Source organism: Oncorhynchus masou, chromosome 16, assembly GCF_036934945.1.
Source record: "Oncorhynchus masou masou isolate Uvic2021 chromosome 16, UVic_Omas_1.1, whole genome shotgun sequence".
Lineage (NCBI taxonomy): Eukaryota > Metazoa > Chordata > Actinopteri > Salmoniformes > Salmonidae > Oncorhynchus > Oncorhynchus masou.
In genome coordinates, this window is record NC_088227.1 from 178,279 (window position 1) to 204,473 (window position 26,195).

Genomic DNA, 26,195 nt, shown 5'->3' on the forward strand with positions numbered 1-26,195 from the left:
CCAATTTGTTACCTTCTTTGGGCTAGGGGGCAGTGTTCGGAAGTTCGGAGAGTCTGGCTTTCCTAAAGTAAACTGCTTTTTACTCAAGCCCAGAAGCTAGGATATGCATATAATTGGTTTTATTTTATAGAAAACACTTTGACTAGTTAAAATAATGTCTGTGACATAAAAGAACTGATATGGCAGGCGAATACCCGAGGATAATCCACTCTGATTTTTTGGGGGGCCATTCCCATGCTTTGCTATTGAAATTTCAGCCAAAGAGCTCCCAGATTGCAGTATCTATGGCTTCCACTGGATGTCAGCAGTCTTTATAAAAGGTTTCAGGCTTGTCTTTTGAAAAATGAAGAAGTAGTTGTAGTTTTTCCAAGGTGTCTCTCATAGAGACTGTAGTCTTGTGGCACGTTTGACTGAGGGAGCGCTCTTAGTTATTTATCTCCGGTATTGAACATACTACTACATCTTAAATTTGATAGTTTATTTACATTTTAGGGTACCTGAGGATTGATTAGAAATGTTGTTTTACTTGTTTTTATGAAGTTTATCGGCACTTTTTGGATTATTTTTCTGCATAGTTTTTGGGATGAAAAAGAGGGACTTTATCGAACAAAACAACCATTTATTGTGTAGCTGGGACCCTTGGGATTGCAAACAGAGGAAGATCTTCAAAGGTAAGTGATTTATTTTATCGCTATTTTAGATTTTTGTGACGGCTGTGCTGGTTTGAGAAATATTTCTATGCAGGAGGTATGCGGGGCTCTGTCCTCAGATAATCAAACGCTATGCTTTCGCCGTAAAGCCTATTGTAAATCGGACAATGTGGTTAGATTACCAAGATTTTAAGCTGAAGAATCATGTATGACACTTGTTATTTCATGAATGTTTAATATTACGATTTCTGTATTTTGAATTTCGTGCTTTGCAATTTCATCAGATGTTGTCTCGGTGGGACGCTAGTGGGACACTGATCCGTAAGAGGTTTTAAACACTTTGTGTACAAACCCTCATTGTCAGGCTGATGGCATAGCTAGACAAAGAGCATTTTACTGGTTGAAGTGTTTTAAAAAAAAGTATAAAGCAGTTGATTTGCGGCAATAACACAATAAAACACAGGACATTCAAACAAGCCTTACAATTATTATCCAAAAGTTGTCTGAAATACACTCATAAGCAACCTGGAAATGGAGGCTATTTTTGTTGTCAGCCTATGAGAACTAGCCGGAGTTTTCTCCCACAGTGGTGAATTAGTAAATAGCGACAGAGCTTAACCTCTCTGCGCACCGAACCCGTTAGATTAAATTCGACAACATACGGTGATCGCTACGTAAATAGTCATATTCATGAAAATACAAGTGTCTCACATGGGTTGAAAGCCTAGAATCTTGCTAATCTAACTGCGTTGTCAGATTTAAAAAAGGATTTACTGCGAAATAATACGATGTGATTATCTGAGAACAAAGCCCCATAAAAAAAACTATTTCAACCAGCACAGGCGTAACAACATCACAAATTGCAATAAAATAAATTGTTTACCTTTGATGATCTTCCTCTGTTTGCAATCCCAATGCTCATTGTTACACAATGAATGGTCTTTTGTTTGATAAAATCAATTTTTATAGCCTAACACGAAACATTTTGTGAACCGCTTGTGTCGTGAAATCCGTCTCATTCAATTTTCGACGACACAACCAAACGTGATGGGTCATTGACTGACAGAAACCGATTTGAAGACAACAAGTAATGACATCATTGTGCACCAATGATATGACCACTGTTTCGTTGATTGATTGCATTTTAACCCAATGACCACTGATCATCTTGAAATCTAGCTGGGTAGATAGCCAATGAGCTGAGGTAAACGGCAATATGTAATGTTTATGTGTTGGAAGACCAACCCATGTAGTAAACTCCGGCGTAAAGAGGGTCATTCGCCATTGAAGATTCATACCGGAAGGATCCACGCATCTTACGCACAGCATTGTTTTGGTAAAGCGCATCTTCAGCTGTTTATATATCAATCAGTATGGCGACGAAGTCAGGGAAAGCTAAATCTAAGTCTAGATATACAGATGTACACACAATTTTAGAAGAAATTGATCTGGAAAGTGAGACAGAGATTGTTGGAGGACGATTCATTTAGCGATTCCCAAATGGAGGAATATTTTTTGAATGGAGAGGACATCGTTTTGGACTGGTAAGTTCTTCTCATGCTAATGCCGTTGTTTGAAATTAATAATATAAAATGTTATTTGTGATTTATTTTAATTTTAGTAGCAATATATAAAAATGTAATCTAACGAAATGTGAGATGCATGTGTCTGCCGCCCCACCCCACCCCCACATGAAATAGCCTATTTGAAGCTGTTGAGGGGAGGGCAGGCCCACAACAATGGCCAAAGTGAAATGGAGACAGTAGATACAGCTGGTCTTTTGTAATATAATAAAGACTGTAGATCTAGCTGGTCTGTCATAATATAATAGAGACAGTAGATCTAGCTGAAATGTCATAATATAAACTAGACAGTAGATCTAGCTGGTCTGTCATAATATAAATGAGACTGTAGATCTAGCAGGTCTATAATAATATATTCAACCTTATGTTCCCTGTACTCTATATATATATATCTTTATTATACCTGTTGATACAGGGCTCATATGTGAAACTATTCTAACTGAACATTTTCTTTCACAGTGACACTGACCTCGAATGGGAGCCCCCAGTGCCAAGGTGTCCATCCCCCACTAAAGCTGGTTCATCGAGCTCCTGCCACAAGTGGTGTTCATCTGCCCAAATGTATTTCTGCAGGCATGGATGTGCCTCAGGGCCAAAAGGGCACAGCATGGAGGCGTCGCTGTGTTCTTTGCAAAATGAAGTCCCCCATCACCTGCACCACATGCTTGGTGACCCTCTGCTTTACAGCAGAAAGAGACTGCTATGGTACCTGGCATCAGCAGCACAATATTGTGTAGAGGACTGAGGGTCTTCCAAATATTGAAAGTATTATTTTGTAAATGTATATATATTTTTTTCATGTTTTTTCTCCATGTTTTGGGATGTGTGTTAGAAAACCATTTTGGTATTTTGTAAATAGTTATTCCATTCAAAATGTATAACTTCACCAATTTGGCCACTTGGGTACATTTGGGCTACTTGTGTGGGACACCTGGGTGACACTCATTTTGGAAGTTATCATTCTGAAACTTTGCATACGTACTGTTGCCCTCATGTTTTTCACTGAAATTGTCCCCATCATCCTATCTGAATGCTTGTTTTATCTTGTTCATTTTAAAGAAGATGATACAAAAATAAAAATTGTATTTTTTTTCTCCATTGTTTTATCTAAACCAGATCTATTGTGTTATATTCTCCTACATTCACATTTACACAAACTTCAGAGTGTTTTCTTTCAAATGAAACCAAGAATATGCATATCCTTGGTCCTGGGCCTGAACTGCAGGCAGTTAGATTTGGGTATATCTTCAGGCGGAAATTGAAAAAAAAATAGGGGGGTAGCTGTAAGAGGTTTAATGTGAGTTTCCTTGAGTAGCACTCCTGATCTTACGCTGTAATATTCAGAAAACATTGTGAAAAATTCAAATCTTCGCTCACCATTTTTGCTCCAGGCAGATATTACTCATCCATAACTAGCGGTTTCCTCGTTAGCAGGGAGGAGTTTCCGCAACCAGATATGCTTCATCCAAATCTAGCGGTTTCCTCATTAGCAGGGAGGAGTTTCTGCAACCAGATGTACAGTCGTGGTCAAAGGTTTTGAGAATGACACAAATATTAATTTTCACAAAGTCTGCTGCCTCGGTTTGTATGATGGCAATTTGCATATACTCCAGAATGTTATGAAGAGTGATCAGATGAATTGCAATTAATTGCAAAGTCCCTATTTGCCATGCAAATTAATTGAATACCCCAAAACATTTCCACTGCATTTCAGCCCTGCCACAAAAGGACCAGCTGACATCATGTCAGTGATTCTCTCGTTACACAGGTGTGAGTGTTGACGAGGACAAGGCTGGAGATCACTCTGTCATGCTGATTGAGTTTGAATAACAGACTGGAAGCTTCAAAAGGAGGGTGGTGCTTGGAATCATTGTTCTTCCGCTGTCATCCATTGGTTACCTGCAAGGAAACGTGTGCCCCCAAAAAGGGCTTCACAGGCAAGGATATTGTTGCCAGTAAGATTGCTCCTCAATCTACCATTTATCGGACCATCAAGAACTTCAAGGAGAGCTGTACAATTGTTGTGAAGAAGGCTTCAGGGCACCCAAGAAAGTCCAGCAAGCGCCAGGACCATCTCGTAAAGTTTGTTCAGCTGCGGGATCGGGGCACCACCAGTACAGAGCTTGCTCAGGAATGGCAGCAGGCAGGTGTGAGTGCATCTGCACGCACAGTGAGGTGAAGACTTTTGGAGGATGGCCTGGTTTCAAGAAGGGCAGCAAAGAAGCCACTTCTCTCCAGGAAAAACATCAGGGACAGACTGATATTCTGCAACGGTACAGAGATTGGACTGCTGAGGACAGGGGTAAAGTAATTTTCTCTGATGAATCCCCTTTCCGATTGTTTGAGGCATCCGGACAAAAGCTTGTCCAGAGAAGACTAGGTGAGCGCAACCATCAGTCCTGTGTCATGCTAACAGTAAAGCATCCTGAGATCATTCATGTGTGGGGCTGCTTCTCAGCCAAGGGAGTGGGCTCACTCACAATTTTGCCTAAGAACTGTTATGGGATTTTTTATGAATAATGACTGAATGAGATATACGGCACTATAACTGTCAAGAATTCTACCCTGTATTTCTTGTAGTGTGAAATAATGTTTGTTCATTAGGAAGGGGTTATATGCCATGTATCAAGGAAGAAAGGAATGTATGTAGGGGTAGAAAGAGAACGGAGAGGAGCATTAACCTAGGTTTGAACCAACCTGGATGTATATCTGGGAAGATAAGATAGGACAGGGAGAGCCGCTCCAGAGCTCTAGTATCAGGGGGAGCCTGGAACTGTCAGCTGAGTGGTTATAAACTGTGGTGAGACTCATGAGAAAATCCCTATGTTGGTGTGTATGTATGTGTGTAGGTTAGGATTGTATAAAAGGAATGCATTTGTGTAAACTGCAGAGCTCTCACAAATAAATAGGGATCTGATCAATTGTGAGCTGGGAATTCTGTCTGTTTTATTTAAGACCACAACTTCTGGGTATCAGACAGATAAAGATAATTGGAATTTATGAACATTGATTACAAAATTACTTAACGGAACACAGCCATGAATAAAGAATGGTACCAACTCACCCTCAACTTCTCCCAACCATCCAGGAACAGTTTGGTGACGAATAATGCCTTTTCCAGCATGATGGAGCACCTTGCCATGAGTCAAAAGTAATAACGAAGTAGCCCAGGGAAAAAAAACATATTTTGGCCAGGAAACTCCCCAGACCTTAATCCCATTGAGAACTTGTGGTCAATCCTCAAGAGGCGGGTGAACAAAAACACACAAAATCTGACAAACTCCAAGCATTGATTATGCAAGAATTGGCTGCCATCAGTAAGGATGTGGCCCAGAAGTTAATTGACAGCATGCCAGGGCAGATTGCAGAGGTCTTGAAAAAGGAAGGTCAACACTGCAAATATTGACTCTTTCCATCAACTTCATGTAACTGTCAATAAAAGCCTTTGACACTTATGAAATGCTTGTAATTATACTTCAGTATTCCATAGTAACATCTGACAAAAATATCTAAACACACTGAAGCATCAAACTTTGTGGAAATTAATATTTGTGTCATTCTCAAAACTTTTGACCAGGACTGTACTACATCCATAACTAGCGGTTTACTAATTAACAGGGAGGAGTTTCTGCAACCAGATATACTAGATCCATATCTAGCGCATTTCCTCAATAGCAGGGAGGAGTTTCTGCAACGAGATGTACTGAATCGATAGCTAGCGGTTTCCTCGTTAGCAGGGAGGAGTTTCTGCAACCAGATATACTGCATCCATAGCTGGCGGTTTCCTCGTTAGCAGGGAGGAGTTTATACAGCCAGATACATTACATCCATAGCTAGTGGTTTCCTCATAAGCAGAGAGTTTCTGCAACCAGATACATTACATCCAAAGCTAGCGGTTTCCTCATTAGCAAGGAGGAGTTTCTACAACAAGATATACTATAACCATAGCTAGAGGTTTCCTTGTTAGCATGGAGGAGTTTCTAAAACCAGATACACTACATCCATAACTACCGGTTTCTCGTTAACAGTGAGGAGTTTCTGCAAACAGATACACCACATCCATAGCTAGCGGTTTTCACATTAGCAGGGAAGATTCCAACCAGAAACACCACATCCATAACGAGCGGTTTCCTAATTAGCAGGGAGTTTCTGCAACCAGATATACTACATCCATTGCTAGCGGTTTCCTCATTAACATGGAGGGTTTTCTACAACCAGATGAACTACATCCATAAATAGTGGTTTCATTGTCAGCAGGTAGGAGTTTCTACAACTAGATATACCACATCCATAACTACCGGTTTCTCGTTAACAGTGAGGAGTTTCTGCAACAAGATACACCACATCCATAACTAGCCGTTTCCTTGTTAGCAGGGGGGAGTTAATGCAACCAGATATACTGCATCCATAGCTAGCAGTTTCCTCGCTAGCAGGGAGGAGTTTCTGCAAGTAGATATACCACATCCATAACTAGCGGTTTCCTCATTAGATGAGAAGAGTCTCTGCAACAAGATACGCCACATCCATAACTAGCGGTTAACTCTTCAGCAAGGAGGAGTTTCTGCAACCAGATACACTACATCCATAACTAGCGGTTTCGTCGTTAGCAGGGAGGAGTTTCTGCAATCAGATACACTAAATCCATAGCTAGAGGTTTCCTCGTCAGCAGGGAGGAGTTACTGCAACAAGATACACTACATCCATAACTAGCGGTTTCGTTGTTAGCAGCGAGGAGTTTCTGCAACTAGATATACCACATCCATAACTAGCGGTTTCCTCGATAGCATGGATAGGTTTCTGCAACCAGATAAACTACATCCATAGCTCGCAGTTTTCTCGTTAGCAGGGGGTTTTGCAACCAGATAAACTACATCCATAGTTAGCGGTTTCCACGCTAGCAGGGAGTAGTTCTGCAACCAGATAAACCACATCCATAACTAGCAGTTTCCTCATTAGCAGGGAGGAGTTTATGCAAACAGATATACTGCATCCATAGCTAGCGGTTTCGTCGTTAGCATGGAGGAGTTTCTGCAACTAGATATACCACATCCATAACTAGAGGTTTCCTCATTAGCAGAGAAGAGTTTCTGCAATCAGAAACACCACATCCATAACTAGCAGTTTCCTCTTTAGCAAGGAGGAGTTTCTGCAACCAGATACACCACATCCATAGCTAGCGGTTTTCACATTAGCAGGGAAGATTGCAACCAGAAACACCACATCCATAACTCGCCGTTTCCTTATTCTGTTTCAAATATTTTTTATTAAACACACACAAGAATGGTGTATAGGTATACAAGACAGGTATACAATTCTTATCTAAACATAAAAGAGCATTCAGGAACAACAAAACCCAAAGCCCTGGGTGCAAAACAAATAATACAAAACACGACATACAAAACAAGGACATGTAGAAAGAAAGAGGGAAGATGTCCCCCCTATCCCCCACTTATCCCCCCCCCCCCCACTGCTCGGGTGGCAGGGCCAGCACATGCTGCCCAAAGGTAGATTAAAATATTACAGTTGAGAGTGCGTTAATAAGTACAAATTCACAGCGCCTCCGTTCCCTTGTTAAGAGGGAGTAGTTACAGCTAGCGGTTTCCTCGTTAGCAAGGAGGAGTTTCTGCAAATAGATACACAACATCCATAACGAACGGTTTCATTGTTAGCATGGAGTAGTTTCTGCAACAAGATACACCACATTCATAGCTAGCGGTTTCCTCGTAAGCAGGGAGGAGTTACTGCAACCTGATACACCACATCCATAACTAGTGGTTTCCTCGTTAGCATGGAGGATTTTCTGCAAATAGATATACCACATCCATAACTAGCAGTTTCCTCTTTAGCAAGGAGGAGTTTCTGCAACCAGATACACAACATCCATAACAACCGGTTTCTCGTTAACAGTGAGGAGTTTCTGCAACAAGATACACCAAATCAAATCAAATTTTATTTGTCACATGCAGATGTTAATGCGAGTGTAGCTAAATGCTTGTGCTTCACGTTCCGACAATGCAGTAATAACCAACAAGTAATCTAACTAACAATTCCAAAACTACTGTCTTATACACACAAGTGTAAGGGGATAAAGAATATGTACATAAAGATATATGAATGAGTGATGGTACAGAGCAGCATAGGCAAGATACAGTAGATGGTATCGAGTACAGTATATACATATGAGATGAGTATGTAAACAAAGTGGCATAGTTAAAGTGGCTAGTGATACATGTATTACATAAAGATGCAGTAGATGATATAGAGTACAGTATATACGTATACATATGAGATGAATAATGTAGGGTATGTAAACATTATATTAGGTAGCATTGTTTAAAGTGGCTAGTGATATATTTTACATCATTTCCCATCAATTCCCATTATTAAAGTGGCTGGAGTTGAGTCAGTGTGTTGGCAGCAGCCACTCAATGTTAGTGGTTGCTGTTTAACAGTCTGATAGCCTTGAGATAGAAGCTGTTTTTCAGTCTCTCGGTCCCAGCTTTGATGCACCTGTACTGACCTCGCCTTCTGGATTTTAGTGGGGTGAACAGGCAGTGGCTCGGGTGGTTGTTGTCTTTGATGATCTTTATGGCCTTCCTGTAACATCGGGTGGTGTAGGTGTCCTGGAGGGCAGGTAGTTTGCCCCCGGTGATGCGTTGTGCAGACCTCACTACCCTCTGGAGAGCCTTACGGTTGTGGGCGGAGCAGTTGCCGTACCAGGCGGTGATACAGCCCGCCAGGATGCTCTTGATTGTGCATCTGTAGAAGTTTGTGAGTGCTTTTGGTGACAAGCCGAATTTCTTCAGCCTCCTGAGGTTGAAGAGGCGCTGCTGCGCCTTCTTCATGATGCTGTCTGTGTGGGTGGACCAATTCAGTTTGTCTGTGATGTGTATGCCGAGGAACTTAAAACTTACTACCCTCTCCACTACTGTTCCATCGATGTGGATAGGGGGGTGTTCCCTCTGCTGTTTCCTGAAGTCCACAATCATCTCCTTAGTTTTGTTGACATTGAGTGTGAGGTTATTTTCCTGACACCACACTCCGAGGGCCCTCACCTCCTCCCTCTAGGCCGTCTCGTCGTTGTTGGTAATCAAGCCTACCACTGTTGTGTCGTCCGCAAACTTGATGATTGAGTTGGAGGCGTGTGTGGCCACGCAGTCGTGGGTGAACAGGGAGTACAGGAGAGGGCTCAGAACGCACCCTTGTGGGGCCCCAGTGTTGAGGATCAGCGGGGTGGAGATGTTGTTGCCTACCCACACCACCTGGGGGCGGCCCGTCAGGAAGTCCAGTACCCAGTTACACAGGGCGAGGTCGAGACCCAGGGTCTCGAGCTTGATGACGTGCTTGGAGGGTACTATGGTGTTAAATGCCGAGCTGTAGTCGATGAACAGCATTCTCACATAGGTATTCCTCTTGTCCAGATGGGTTAGGGCAGTGTGCAGTGTGGTTGAGATTGCATCGTCTGTGGACCTATTTAGGCGGTAAGCAAATTGGAGTGGGTCTAGGGTGTCAGAGTCCTTTGAAGAATGTCTCTGGTGGTAAATTGGATACATTGTAGTAACGTCATTGTGTGGTAGACGGGATACTCTGTCTGTTCTTTCCTAGCCCACGTTTGCACATGCTGTTGCTAACTCAACGGCTAGGAGGTATCACTTCTGTAGTGAATAAGAGTTCAAAGTTCATACCATTCGCAACCAAAGATCACGCGGAGGTTATCTTCGTTCTGTAGTTATTATCTGAACCATTCTGACATCGGACCTACGTCCTCACATCCTCAGAACAGGAGGTTACAAGGCTTTTTATCGTGGAGGGAGAAGGGTGTGTTTGAAAAGTTTTATCACCCATGTCTCTTCACAGGGGCGGGCCACTGATTGAGCAGAGCCCTAACCTTATGAAACCCCAAATCTCTCATTTGGAAGCTAAAATTACATTTAATCTTTTCAACAATAATTTTATATTCAAACATTTAAATTGAACAACAATTCCATGTGAATCTGATAACTACAATGTGCAGACTTTCCACTGTAGAGTTTATGTCATCCTATCATTGATGAGAATGTCTCAGATGACAACCAAACTGACATCATATTCATTAAGTACCACCGCATATGTTCAATTGGTCGGATTACCGGAATATAGTTCATTTCCCCCCACCTTCTGATGTTCCCAGAATCTTTATGTTAACCAAAGGATTTTCAAATGTCACCACACTAGGGTAGAGAGATGAAAAAGGCCAACGTCATGACACCTCATTAATCTGTCAGTAAGCAATGTTTACATGGGTATTGGGATTTAACCTCATTGATCTGTCAGTAAACTGTGCTTACATGAGTATTGGTATCTGACCTCATTGATCTGTCAGTAAGCTAAGGTTACATGGGATCTAAACCACATTGATCTGTTAGTAAGCTATGTTTACATGGGATCTAAACCACATTGATCTGTCAGTAAGCTATGTTTACATGGGTATTGGAATCTAACCTCATTGATCTGTCAGTAAGCTGTGTTTACATGGGTATTGAGATCTCAGCTGTAGTATAATCCAGCGAAGCAGTCCTACTAGTTTTGAAAGTAATAAGGCAGGCTAGTGGGACACAGCCCAGCTAGCAGTAATAAGGCATGGTAGTGGGACACAGCCCAGTTAGCAGTGAAATTAACCTGGTCCGCTAGCCAATCAACCGTGTCCCGAGCCTGTCGCCTGCAGTCTGCAGAGAAAAGTTGTGAGTTCTTTGGGCGTTTTGAAGAATCTTCTCTGTCCTCCATGGATGATTCTCATCGTCAGAGGTTGAAGCAGCTCAAAGGGCAAGTACTTTGAAGTAATTTTTTCACCTGGTCAAAATCCTTCTTACATTTGACAATCCCAGGATTCATGCCTGGAAAAAATGTATTTGCCTCCCCGTTGTGTCGGATCACTCCTTTCTCCTTGAAATGTTTGGCCGCGGTTCTAAGAACTTTCTCTCTGTCCTGGTACCTCAGGAACCGGATGAGGAAGGGATGTGTGTTCTGATCAGGGGCTGGGCGAGGGCCAAGTGACCTGTGTGCCCGTTCGATAACCAGAGGTTCAGCTAAATGTTCTTTGCCCAGTAGGGAGGGGATAATGGCAGCAGATAAATCAATGGGGTCCATCACCTCGCAGCCCTCGCGGAGGACGATCATTCTAATGTTGCTTCGCCTATTGTAGTTTTCCAAATGGTCGACCTTATTCATTAGGTATTCGCTGTTTTTGCACAGTTTCTGTAGTTCTGTCCCCATTCAGCAGTGCTGATGCGCTCTTCAGCTTCTTTCATTCGTGATCCTAGCGTGTTGATAGTCATTGTAAACCTGAGATGGAGTTTTGGATTTCAGCCAACTGTGCTGAGATGGAGCAGCTGAACTCAGCCGTTTTCAAGTTAAATTGTGTTGTGAGGGAGTCATTTCCTTCTTTGATCACTTTGAGGATGTGAGCTAGCCTAGCTTCTTCCTGAGATGTCATGGTGTGGTCTTGTGTTTCCAAGGAGGCCATGGTCAGAGGTTCATTCTTTGTCATTTCTGGGTCTGTTTCGGTGCCTCCCTTGCCTTGTTTTTGTCTCGTAGGCATATCACCACACTTGGCTACAGTGTAATAATCAGTATGTTGTTTTTGTCTTGTAGATATATCAATACACTTGGCTACAGTGTAGTAATCAGTATGTTGTTTTTGTCTCCTAGGCATACCCCACACTTGGCTACAGTGTAGTAATCAGTATGGGGGAAGTTATCAAGTTTTAGGATAAGTTTGTTAGCTTCTTATGGCTGCAGGGGCAGTATTGAGTAGCTTGGATGAAAGGTGCCCATATCAAATGACCTGCTCCTCAGTGATAGTTGCTGATATTTGCATATTATTAGTAGTATTGGATAGAAAACACTCTTGTGATTTTGTGATCCCACTTTTTCCTCATGGTATTCACTGGCGTTCCATTGCTCACGAAGACAAGAAAGAATACTCCGGTTGGAACTTTATTGAAGCTATATGTTAAAAAACATCCTAATGATTGATTCTGTACGTAGTTTGAAATGTTTCTTCGACCGGTAATATCACTTTTTGTCCGATATAACGCTGACCAGAATTAGCGTTTGGATATGTATACCAAATGCTCTAACAAAAGAAGGTATTTGGACATAACGGACATTATCGAACATAACAAACATTTATTGTGGACCTGGGATTCCTGGAGTGCTTTCTGATGTAGATCATCAAAGGTTAAGGGAATATTTATCATGTAATTTCTTGTTTATGTTGACGCCATCTTTGCGGCTGTGGTGTTTTTAAATTGAGCTCCGTCTCAGATTATTGCATGCATTTCTTTTTCCGTACATTTTTTTTTTAAATCTGACACAGCGGTTGCATTAAGGAGAGGTATATCTATAATTTCATGTGTATAACTATATTATCATCTACAGTTATGATGAGTATTTCTGCTGAATGATGTGGCTATGCAAAATCACTTGATGTTTTTGGAACTAGTGAATCTAACGCGCCAATGTAAACTCAGATTTGTTTAAATATAAATATGAACTTTATCAAACAAAACATGCATGTATTGTGTAACATGAAGTCCTATGAGTGTCATCTGATGAAGATAATTCAAGGTTAATAATTAATTTTATCTTTATTTCAGCTTTTTGTGAATGCTATATTTTGCTGGAAAATGGCTGTGTTTATTGTGGTTTGGTGGAGACCTAACATAATCGTTTGTAGTTCTTTTGCTGAAAAGCATATTTGAAAACGGACACTTTGGTGGGATTAAAAACGAGAAAAGCTTTAAAATTATATTAAACACATGTATATTTTAGGAATTGTAATTATTAGATTTCTGTGGTTTGAATTTGGCGCCCTCTATTTTCACTGGTAGTTGTCATATCGATCCTGGTATCAGGATTGCAGCCATAACAGGTTAAAGATTTATCGGGAGCTCTCGGTCACAGCCATAACAGGCTAGCTTCGCTGCATCACCCCCCTGTAGGTCTGTGCTATAAAGCCACCCCCTCCCTCTTAATCAAAAAGTCCAGATAACTTATTTCATGCACATGAAAGGTGAGGGTGAATTTCAGATGTTCACTGCTTGTATTGAAGGAGTGGAATCGATTAAATTCCTCTGCTGTCCCCTGGAATAGATGGAACACGTCATCAATGAAGACTTTTTCAGAGCCTGATGAGGTGCTAGAATGTATTGTTAGGGCTGACAATCATGCTATTTTTAAACTACAATGACCATAATGACCTGAGTGCCTACTTGTCTTGTCTGTGTTTCTTTTACACCTGCTACGTAAAAGAGACCGAAGAATGTGTAAAAGTATAGCTTCAGTCCCTCTCCTCGCCCATGGCCCGAACCAGGGACTCTGCACACATCAACAACTGCCTCCCACTCCTACTATTGCTATTAGCGCGCACCCCGCTATCTAGCTAGCCATTTCGCATTGGTTACAAATCCACAATAGTCAATGCTATCTGGGATTCTTGGGACATCCTTAACCCCTACCTTAACCATTTTAAATGTCAACTTCAATGGGTTAGGGAAGTCCCAAGGATGTATCTCTACCTGAAAATACACAATCTAAGTGATTGATAGTTGGTATTCAGCAGTCATGAAGCCTTATTTACTTTAATGAACTACTAAAATAGTGGTTTGGTCAGACAGCAGCTCTACACTTCATTGACTGACTGATCCATTCATCCTTCCATCCCTCCTCATCCTTCTCCTCTGAAGACCCAGTGAGGGTGGAGCTCAGTCAGAGAGCTGTTGAGGGACTGGTTAGGAAGAACGCTTCTACAGCCAGAGGTGAGAGGTCACAGATGGTTTAGATGGTAAATATTTATGTCCCCTTAGTGGTTCATCACGTAAGCAAAAGGGAATATGTTCCATCATCTATGTTCATTTACATTAGTGCAAATTGTCCACTGATATTGGTGTAATTTCTCACCCGTTTTGGCTATATGAAAGTACATTTCCCCTCAGGCACACACATTTGTTCTTTGATATTATGAAGGTCATTTGTGTATAATGTACTCCCCCCCCCCCCATCTTTACATTGCTTATGTATATTTGGAGGCCTGACTGCATCCAGACTATGTCAAAGGCCCATCCTGGTAGATCTGAACCTCATGCAGCTTGGAGTGATCAGATGACAGAAGTCACATTTAGGTGCCAGGTGTAACTGAGGCCATAGATACTCCATATCCATTACTTTGAGTGTTTTATATAATATGACTAAATGTGTTTATTTCTGTGTTGCAGGGGCAGTCAAGAAATGGAACAGCAAGGCCACAGAACATGACATAAGCAGAGCTGTGGGAGACCACCTCAAGCCCCTGGTATAGCCGGGGGTGGTGTTCACCACTCCAGCAGGCTGGAAAATTGCGATTGATACTTTTTATCATACTAAGATGGACCAAGAGTCTGTCGATTGGCCGGTCATTGGGTTCAATTGACCTACAATATGTTCAAATCAAGCTTTATTAATACAGCACATTTCAGACATGGATGCAACCCAATGGAAACAGGAAAAGCAAAAGAAAAACCCACACCAAATTTAAAGACAGGAAGCAAACCAAAATGGTAGCGCAACAAAAGGTGTTGACTCTCCATATCAAGACAACTGGAGCACTGGGCCAGACACTCTTAAATAGAACCTGGACCAGCTCAGGTGAAACACCTTCCCACTTACAAGATGGACAAGCCAGCACAGGTGTAACACATACTGACTAACGGTGACACCAATCAGTGCGGCCTAAGTGCTAACGAGCTAAAGTCCAACCTCAAAACATAAATGGAAAAACCAAAACCTGTAACACCTTCCCCCTTAAGACAAGAAATATATCCTATATTTTTGTTGGACACGTTTGCTCACCACCAACAGAAAACAACTTCCATTTCACATTATATTCAACTACAATGCTTCACCTTCACCAATATAAACATGGTGTCTACTGGCTGTCAACAAGAAAAAACACGTATTTCTAAATAATAATATACAATCGTATCTTTTCTCCTTTTTCTTTCTATAGAATCCTAAAACTCACTAGCTTCTAGAACTCTCATCCCCTTGGAACAAGCACAAAACAAAACTCATCTCCAATACGGAAAATCAAAACTCAAATGAAATTGTATTAGTCACATGCGCCGAATACAACAGTGAAATGCTTACTTACGAGCCCCTAACCAAAAATGCAGTTTCAATACAGAAAAGAATAAGAGATCAAACTCATCTCCAACACGGAAAAACGTGTCAAAATAAATTGTGATCCATGGTAACACACTGATTAAATGCAAAACAAAAATATTTTTGACTGCCAACCCTTGAGACAATCAGAAACCAAGTTGTCCTTACCACAGACATGTCTGATTTCAAGAGGAAACTCCTGCGATGTCCGTAGTAACTTTCCACCTCACCGCAGAGCTTCTCTCTTTTTTCAGGGTTCACTAGATAGGCATGTTGTTGGATCGAGACCCAGTCCCCAATGTCATGCTCTAGTACATTTGGGTTGGCACATCTATGAATGATCCCTGATATTCTAAAAGCAGGGCAACAACGTCAATATAATTGTACCCCAAAATTGTCAGTTGGTTACATAAAAAATTATGATATCAAAACCAAATGTACACCCCTTTGTTAATATGTATTGGCAATAATTCACTTAATGGTGAGGTGTGGAATTATAAAACATGTATCTTTTGTCTGACTGAATGTTTGAAATGTGAGGTGATTTGAGACATGCTTCTTCAGTAGTGGAATAAAGACAATTAGCACTTGAATGTTGTAAAGAAATACTGGAGTGAAGTAGGATTGTTAATAAAAATGACTACAAATGTATTATACTGCGTCCATGTGTATAGGCTGCAAGTAAGTTGAAATTAAGTTGTTTTCAAGTCATTGAAAAAATGACCCAAAAATACATGTTTTCAACTTTCAACCGAACATATATTGGATGTCGGGCATAGTCTTATTTTCAATGTCTTTTCAATTACATTTTGCTGAATGGGAATAGCGCAATGTAAAAACACAGTTTTATCATGTCCAAATCAACCAATATGCAGAAACCGTTTGGGAAATATTGAAAACCTAAATATTTTATAGTGTTGCATTTTGATTCAAGTGGGTCACCAACGTGGTAAGTGTAGTAACACAACTAATTTTTTGTTAGTCACTTTCTGTTAAATCAATTCAGAGCCTGGATTTTTCCCCTGAGGCTAATATCAATTGAACAGGGGGCAAACGTTTAGGGTTCTACATTCTAACATTCATTCAAATACTGCAACTACAATGTTAAAACATTCAATATTGTGACATTATTTAATTATCATGAAACAACTCCATGTATTTTCTGATGTTTAATCAGAGATCTTTTATCATAGTATCTCTTCCCACATTGATCACAGCCAAAAGGTTTTTCTCCAGTGTGTATTCTCTGGTGTGATTTCAGGGATTGTAGCCGAATAAAACTCTTCCCACAGTGATCACAGCCAAAAGGTTTCTCTCCTGTGTGTGTTCTCTGGTGTACAGTTAGATAGTTAGATGTAGTAAAACTCTTCCCACATTGATCACAGGTATAAGGTTTCTCTCCTGTGTGTCCCCACTGGTGTACTATCATGCTGTTTAGATGAGTAAAACTCTTCCCACATTGATCACAGCCATAAGGTTTCTCTCCAGTGTGTGTTCTCTGGTGTGTAGTTCGAGAGCTAGATGTAGTAAAACTCTTCCCACATTGATCACAACTATAAGGTTTCTCTCCTGTGTGTCCCCGCTGGTGTACTATCAGGCTGCCTAGCTGAGTAAAACTATTCCCACATTGATCACAGCTGTAAGGTTTCTCTCCAGTGTGAATTCTTTGATGCATTTTAAGGTCTGATGAACTGTTGAATCTTTTCCCACAGTCAGAGCAGCAGTGAGATTTCTTCCCTGTGGGTCTCTGCTGGTGTTTCTTGAGGTGTTCTGATCTGGAGAGACTCTCCTCTCCCTCTTCAGCATCATGATGTTGAGGCTCCCCAGAGGATCCACAGTAGTCCCGTCTCTCTCCTGTGTGTACGACAAAGTCAGACAGATGGTTAAAGGCCCACAACAGCAGAAATCCACTATTTATTTGAGGTAAGAGGTGATGCCCAGAACATACCCGTGAAGTTGCACAACAATTGTCGTCTTAAATTTTACAATTAAGACAGTCAAGCTTGCAACAATATTTTGTCTTGTTCTCACATTACATTTACATTTAAGTCATTTAGCAGACGCTCTTATCCAGAGCGACTTACAAATTGGTGAATTCACCTTCTGACATCCAGTGGAACAGCCACTTACAATAGTGCATCTAAATCATTTAAGGGGGGGGTGGGAAGGATTACTTATCCTATCCTAGGATAGGATGTTAGTAGTAACATCGATGATTGTAGGTTAGAAATAAGTTGTTGAGATAACCTTTGGTCTCCAATATAGGCTACTTTCTGTGTTTGCTAAAATTGCGGGACGAGGGCGATGCACACGCAATCTGGTTATAGAAACTCCTCCCTGCTAACGAGGAAACCACTAGTTATGGATGTAATATATCTGCCTGGAGCAAAAATGGAGAGCGAAGATTTTAGTTTTTCACAATGTATTCTGAATATTACAGTGCAAGATCAGGAGTGCTACCCAAGGAAACTCGCGTAAGCTCTGTGTCTATTCACTAATTCACCACCATGGGGGAAAACTCATGGGAGTTCTCATAGGCTGACAGCAAAAATAGCATCCATTTACAGGTTGCTTATGAGTGCATTTCACATTACTTTTGGATTATAATTGTAAGGCTTGTTTGAATGTCCTGCTTAATATAATGTTTGTGTTACTGTTGCAAATCAACTGCTTTATACTTTTTTTTTTAAACACTTAAAATGCAATTTGGCTAGCTTTGCCCAGTAAGTGTTTGCCAAATTGGACCACAACTTCCCCTAACAACAGACTATATATCAATTTATATTTCAGGTGAAACATGGAAACTAAAATGTCTTTGTCATGACATTACATAACCTGATCACCAGATCATTTTGTGAATAATCCCACTAGGCTACTCTGTAATGTGTTGTCATTCTAAATGTCCTGAATAAAGGAAAATAGCTCTGTGTGTTGTATAATAGCATATACATCAAGGAACAGTTCTCTACACATTATGAGCTAAGAATCTCTGTGCGCAAATAGACTAACGTGACCCTACAGTAAATCAAGCAGACAATAACACATTACAAACATCAATTTGTTTGTGATATTGGATCCAACGTGGAGCACGGCATAACTTGCTTTACTATGTAATGAATGAAGAAGCACTTTGGTTGTTGTTGCATGTCGTGATGTTTGTCATTTGACTGGAACGCAGAAAATGATTACGGATCAGCTGATGATAGCTGAACATGTGACAAACTAAACAGCTACAGTATTATGTGTAATTATTGAAGAACCGCATTAATGACCATATCCTTTTGGGTGTTGTGAATCAACTTTAACTGACTCTCGGTTAGAACCACTGGATTTAGCAAACTCTGAAATGTTATGACTGCAACTAATGTTCCCTGAAGGAGGGAAACTAGGTACAACATACTAATAGATCCACACTTTATGACTATAACTACTGTTCCCTGAAGGAGGGAAACGAGGCACAACATACTATTAAATCCACACACGTTATGACTACAACTACTGTTCCCTGAAGCAGGGAAATGAGGGACAACATACTATTAAATCCACACACGTTATGACTACAACTACTGTTCCCTGAAGCAGGGAAATGAGGGACAACATACTATTAAATCCACACCTCTCTGGAAGCCCCGCCTTTCACAGGTGGATGGACGTGAGCCTCGGATTTATTCCTTAAATTTAATACCGCAATTCACCGACCCAGGAAGTGGCGGGGCCAAACAGGTGTTGTAACTCGTTCATAACTGGCACGAAGATCGGTAGAAATTGTAAGATAAATTGGCACTCCAAATGGAAAAGTTTGCCAATTTTATCAGAAACTTCAGCAGCAGAACGTCAGAGGCCAGCAGCAGGTCGGGAATTTGTTATTTTCTTCTGGTTATATTGATCTCTGGCTTCCTCAAGTCATTTGTGTTATTTATTTAATCAAACGCTTGAAGCTTCAGTTCAGTTCAAGTTCCGCACAGACAGTTGATTTGATTAAACACATGGAGTGTGTCAATATGGAAAAATACACGTCATAACATTTCAACCAATCATTTGGTTAGAAATAAAACACTTTTTTTTAAATATCTGGGACATACAACATGCATGCATTCAGACCCCCTCCCCTTTTCTACATTTTGTTACGTTAGAGCCTTATTACAAAATTGATATATTTTGTTTTTAAATGTCATCCATCTTCAGACAATACCTCGTAATGACATCACAATACCCCATAAAAGTGAGATTTTTTTTAGAATACCAGTGGTTGTATCACTGTAGGTCATGCCAGTAGGCAACAGTAGGCTGTAACTCTCTAGGGCATGCCAGTAGGTTACAGTAGGTTGTATCTCTCTAGGGCAAGCCAGTAGGCTATAGTAGGTTGTATCTCTCGAGGGCATGCCAGTAGCCTATAGTAGGTTGTATCTCTCTTGGTCATGCCAGTAGCCTGTAACTCTCTAGTTCATGCCAGTAGGTTACAGTAGGTTGTAACTATCTAGGTCAGGCCAGTAGGCAACAGTAGGCTGTAACTCTCTAGGTCATGCCAGTAGGTTACAGTAGGTTGTAACTCTCTAGGTCATGCCAGTAGGTTACAGTAGGTTGTAACTCTCTAGGTCATGCCAGTAGGCTGTAACTATCCAGGTCATGCCAGTAGGTTGTAACTATCTAGGTCATGCCAGTAGGTAACAGTAGGTTGTAACTCTCTAGGTCATGCCAGTAGGTTACAGTAGGTTGTAACTCTTGGTCATGCCAGTAGGCTGTAACTCTCTAGTTCATGCCAGTAGGTTACAGTGGGTTGTAACTATCTAGGTCAGGCCAGTAGGCTACAGTAGGCTGTAACTCTCTAGGTCATGCCAGTAGTCTACAGTAGGTTTTAGCTCTCATGGTCATGCCAGTAGGTTACAGTAGGTTGTATCTCTCTAGGTCATGCCAGTAGGTTACAGTAGGTTGTATCTCTCTGGGTCATGCCAGTAGGTTACAGTAGGTTGTAACTCTCTAGGTCATGCCAGTAGGTTACAGTAGGTTGTATCCAAGTGGAAACAATTATCAACCTAATGTAATAAGTGTCGAATTTGGTAACCAACCAAATTAATGGCTTATTTTTTATGTGAGATTTACTTGATCCAACAGAAGTTTGGTAATGCTTAAGTTATGTGGAGACGAGACATACAGACAACTTTGATAACACTATAGGAGTTGTCTCCAGATCCCTATGCATATTCATGCTAGTAGCATAGCATCTCTCTCCATTGAATACAGTCGGTTGACGTCAACAACCCTCATTGAATATAAAATATAGATTACAATAATAAGATCTATCCACCAATACAAAGACAGGACAGGCGGGAGCAAGACAACCCGCAGTGCCGCTTTGTGGACAACGACTCCCCTTAGGGTGGAGAGACATCTTGTCAGGGCAGCCTAGTGGTTAGAGCGTTGGACTAGTAACCGGAAGGTTGCAAGTTCAAACCCCCGAGCTGACAAGGTACAAATATGTCGTTCTGAACAGGCAGTTCTAGGGCCGTCATTGAATATAAGAATTTGTTCTTAACTGACTTGCCTAGTTAAATAAAGGTAAAATACATTTAAAAAATATCCATAATCTTCGGTGAAGCCAACCCAACTCCCGTGAGGCACGGTGTGTAGTAAATCATCACTACATGAAAATCACTATAGGCCGTGCCCCGCAGTCTGCAGTATGGAGATAGACCCTTCTCAAATAAGGGTCTAGTCACTTTTTGACAACGGAAAACAAGGGGTAGCTTGCTCGCTACGTCTGATTCTAGACATATCAGTCATCATCCTAGGGCCCTCCGTTGAGGTATTGACGAGCGAAATCCGAATATCCAAAGTTAAAAACCAATTGATGGCGGTACTTACTGGTGTTAATCTCCACCTCTTCATCTTTCAATGTGACAGTAATCTCCCCCTCCTTCTTTACTTCAAAAACATCATCCTCCTTTTTCTCTTTCACAGTTACATCCATCTCCTCTTTCACTCTGAATGCGTATTTCTCTTCTTTCACAGTAACATCGTCATCCTCTTCTTTCACTCTGAACGTGTCTTCCTCATCTTTCACTGTGACAGCCTCACCCTCTACTTCTTGTTTTACTGTGACATCTTCCTCTTCCTTCTCCTCTTTCACGACAATCTTCAGCCCCAGAGCTTCTTTCTCCGTCCAGCAGACCTCTTCTTTAACAGGAGGGGAGAAGTTTAGTGAGCTCATGGTCGGGGATATTAGCTAGCTAGCTAGCTCTCATTAGCGACTAGGCTAGTGCTAACTTAACCAGCCAGCTACTCTAGCTGACTTGTAAAAAATAACGTAAGGTTAACAAGTAGATACGACAGAGGTGTCTAAAACACAGTAGCTAATATATACCGAAAGCGTAAAATAGCTTGAATCTTTCTGCTATGTTGGCTAGCAAGCTACCGAGGTGGTTGACGAGCTGTTTATGAAGACCCGTCCACTAGATTATACGTCACACTAGCAGCATCGCCTGAAAGACGCACATCGCCGTCTGCTGACTGGAGTGAGAAACGCAGTTAAGGATCATATTTTATTTTCAGACAGATTCTTTAAAATGGATTTAATTAAATAATACTATTATATTGAGACATACAAGACAGTAATGTGTTGATTGATTAGTGCAAACAAAAATGGTTTACTACAGCACATTTAAGGCAGTTTCATTCAGTCAAAGTACATTTAAATAAGTAGCCAGCTACTGTCGGTTTATACTGCTCCTATACGGTTTATACTGCTCCTACATGGTGTAACAATACATCATGTAGGTGTATTACATGATGACTAGGGCTATACTGCTCCTACATGGTGTAACAATATATCATGTAGATGTATATAATGAACTGACTAGGTCTATATTGCTCCAACATGGTGTAACAATACATCACGTATATAATGAACAGGCTAGGTCTATACTGCATTTACATTACATTTACATTTAAGTCATTTGGCAGACGCTCTTATCCAGAGCGACTTACAAATTGGTGAATTCACCTTATGACATCCAGTGGAACAGCCACTTTACAATAGTGCATCTAAATCATTTAAGGGGGGGGGTGAGAAGGATTACTTTATCCTATCCTAGGTATTCCTTAAAGAGGTGGGGTTTCAGGTGTCTCCTGCATGGTGTAACAATGCATCATGTAGGTGTATATAATGAATAGACTATGTCTATACTGCTCCAACATGGTGTAACAACACATCATGTAGATGTATATAATGAATAGACTATGTCTATACTGCTCCAACATGGTGTAACAATACATCATGTAGATGTATATAATGAATAGACTAGGTCTATACTGATCCTACATTTCTTTTAATTATTTTTTTTATTTCATCTTTATTGAACCAGGTAGGCCAGTTGAGAACAAGTTATCATTTACAACTGTCACCTGGCCAAGATAAAGCAAAGCAGTGCGGCAAAAACAACAACACAGAGTTACACATAAACAAACAACACAGAGCTACACATCAACAAATGTTCAGTCAATAACAATAACAATTCTTTTTTTGTTCAGGAATATTGTGAAACACTATCATTCAAGAAAAAAATGGGGGCAATAAACAGCAGTCAAAGTGACAGTGTCAGGACAAAATTAACTCAAACGTTTTACCATTGGAACACTTGAAGTAATTAAATCAAACAATTTACCATTGGTACACTTGATGTAATTAAATCAAACGTTTTACCATTGTCGTAGCTGAATCAGAATTAGTTGGGTAACATTGATAAATAAGATGTTCTATCTACTTTCATAATATGCTTATGTGGGAAAAGTCACTCTCCCCAGAGAGGGGGGAGGTCAGGATTGTCTTCATATGTGAGGGTATCTGTTAAACCATGTGAAGGGCTTCACACTTCTGTACTCCAATCACTCCCTCCTTTTCCCATTGGGGGGAGGAGTATGGCAGTGTCTGGAACCATTGTGTGTCCCCTCTGATGTTCCCCTTATCTTGATCTTGTATATGACCTAGAGGCTCACTACTCTCCGGGAGTTTGTCCAGGAGGGGGTGTATTTGAGATGGGAGTCTCTAGAATTGACAATTTATATATGCCATTGGATGAGGTAATGTGTTGGTACTATGTGGTGCCAAGAATGAGATTAGAACCTCGTTTAGGAGATCAAACTGAACGATAATTTATAGCTAATGCTGTCTGGCTATGGGATACTCCTCTTTCAAGTAAACGTTTTTCTTTGTGAAGTTACTATTATCTGTGGTTTGTCATGTCAACTAGGGGGTGGATCTTTGCTATAAAAAATCTCAGTTGCCATTATGTTGACACTCTCGGGGAATTAATTTATAGACACTGAATTGATCTGAGAGTCACAGGGCTATGGTGAAGCTCATATTATTAAAAAATTAAGTTTAAGTATAACTCTGACTAGTGTGTGGCTTGTAACTCTCCTTATTTAGTAATACAGGAATTTACCACGACACCATTGGAACACTTGATGTATCCTGCATTCACATTCTCCATGGTTGTCTCCAGCCTGCTAAAGCGTTCACAGCTTGCAATCCCTCATTGTGATTGGTTATTCCCCACCATTTGCAACAACGTCACTGAGCACCTTCACAATCTTTCCTTCATGGATCTCCTGCATGTTTACATATCTGGCATTACTCATCTCATATGTATATACTGTATTCTATCCTATTCAACTGTATCTTAGTCTATGCATTACTCATCTCATATGTATATACTGTATTCTAGACTATTCTACTGTATCTTAGTCTATGCCGCTCTGACATCACTGGTCCAACAATTTATATATTCTTAATTCCCTTCATTTAGATTGTGTGTATTGCTAAATATTTCTTGTTAGATATTACTGGACTGTTGGAGCTAAAAACTCAAAAATTTTGCTACACCCGCAATAATATCTGCTAAACAAGTGTATGTGACAAATAAAATGTGATTTGATGTATATAACACTCGGTGTTCTACTACCCAGGTCTGGTGTTGGAGATCATTCCACATTCTGTGTTTTACTACCCAGGTCTGGTGTGGGTCATTCTACACTCTAGAGCGAAAAGAAAGAAAGAGATACTGCCTGGTGATAATTGACAGGTTCACCAGGTGGGTGGAACCATCCCACTACCAACTGCGTTGCGTCTACAGTTGCAAACTTGCTAGTTTGGGAAATTATACTCGGGTTCGGAGTAGAGGTCGACCGATTAATCGGAGTGATTTCAAGTTTTCATAACAATCGGTAATCTGCATTTTTGGACACCGATTGTGGCAGATTTATTTTTAAACCTTTATTTAACTAGGCAAGTCAGTTAAAAACACATTCTTATTTTCAATGACGGCCTAGGAATGGTGGGTTAACTGCCTTGTTCAGGGGCAGAACGACAGATGTTTACCTTGTCAGCTCGGGGATTCAATCTTGCAACCTTCTGGTACTAGTCCAACACTCTAACCACCTGCCTTACATTACGCTCCACGAGGAGACTGCGTGGCAGGCTGACTACCTGTTATGCAGGTGCAGCAAGAAGCCAAGGTAAGGTGCTAGCTAACATTAAACTTATCTTATAAAAAACAATCAATCTTAACATAATCACTAGTTAACTAAACATGGTTGATGATATTACTAGTTTATCTAGCGAGTCCTGCGTTGCATATAATCGATGCGGTGCCTGTTAATTTCTCATCGAATCACAGCCTACATGGCCAAATGGATGATGATTTAACAAGCGCAGTCAAGAAAAAAGCACTGTCGTGGAACCAATGTACCTAACCATAAACATCAATGCCTTTCTTTAAAATCAATACACAAGTATATATTTTTAAACCTACATATTTAGTTAATATTGACTGCAAACATGAATTTCTTATAACTAGGGAAATTGTGTCACTTCTCTTGCGTTCCGTGCAAGCAGTCAGAGTATATGCAGCAGTTTGGGCAGCCTGGCTCGTTGTGAAATGTGTGAAGACCATTTATTCCTAACAAAGACCGTAATTAATTTTCCAGAATTGTACATAATTATGACATAACATTGAAGGTTGTACAATGTAACAGCAATATTTATACTTTGGGATGCCACCCGTTAGATAAAATACGGAATGGTTCCGTATTTCACTGAAAGAATAAACGTTTTGTTTTCGAAATGATAGTTTCTGGATTCGACCATATTTAATGACCTAAGGCTTGTATTTCTGTGTGTTATTATGTTATAATTAAGTCTATGAGTTGATATTTGACTGAGCGGTGGTTGGCAGTAGCAGGCTCGTAAGCATTCATTCAAATAGCACTTTCGTGTGTTTGCCAGGAGCTCTTCGCTGTGCTTCAAGCATTGAGCTGTTTATGACTTCAAGCCTATCAACTCCCGAGATTAGGCTGGTGTAACCGATGTGAAATCGCTAGCTAGTTAGTGGGGTGTGCACTAATAGTGTTTAAATCGGTGACATCACTCAAACTGAGACCTTGCTCTGCAAGGGTAGCGGCTTTTGTGGAACGATGGGTAATGATCCTTCGAGGGTGGCTGTTGTCGATGTGTTCCTGGTTCGAGCCCAGATAGGGGCGAGGAGAGGGACGGAAGCTATACTGTTACACTAGCAATACTAACGTGCTATTAAGAACATCCAATAGTTAAAGGTATAGGAAATACAAATGTTATAGAGAGAAATAGTCCTACTAACTACAACCTAAAACTTCTTACCTGGTAATATTGAAGACTCATGTTAAAAGAAACCACCAGCTTTCATATGTTCTCATGTTCTAAGCAAGGAACATAAACATGAGCTTTTTCACATGGCACATATTGCACTTT

The 26,195-nt window shown here is 40.7% G+C and overlaps 1 protein-coding gene across 1 annotated transcript; it reads right to left on the reverse strand.

The window, feature by feature from the left end:
- Window positions 1-14,690: 14,690 nt before the first annotated feature.
- On the reverse strand, window positions 14,691-21,848 carry LOC135557341 (zinc finger protein 239-like). The gene is made up of 2 exons (XM_064990525.1): window positions 21,275-21,848; window positions 14,691-17,266 (listed from the first exon to the last, which is right to left on the reverse strand). The coding sequence occupies exons 1-2, from the start codon at window positions 21,618-21,620 to the stop codon at window positions 16,551-16,553; spliced, it is 1,062 nt and encodes a 353-aa protein (XP_064846597.1). The 5' UTR covers window positions 21,621-21,848; the 3' UTR covers window positions 14,691-16,550.
- Window positions 21,849-26,195: the final 4,347 nt, after the last annotated feature.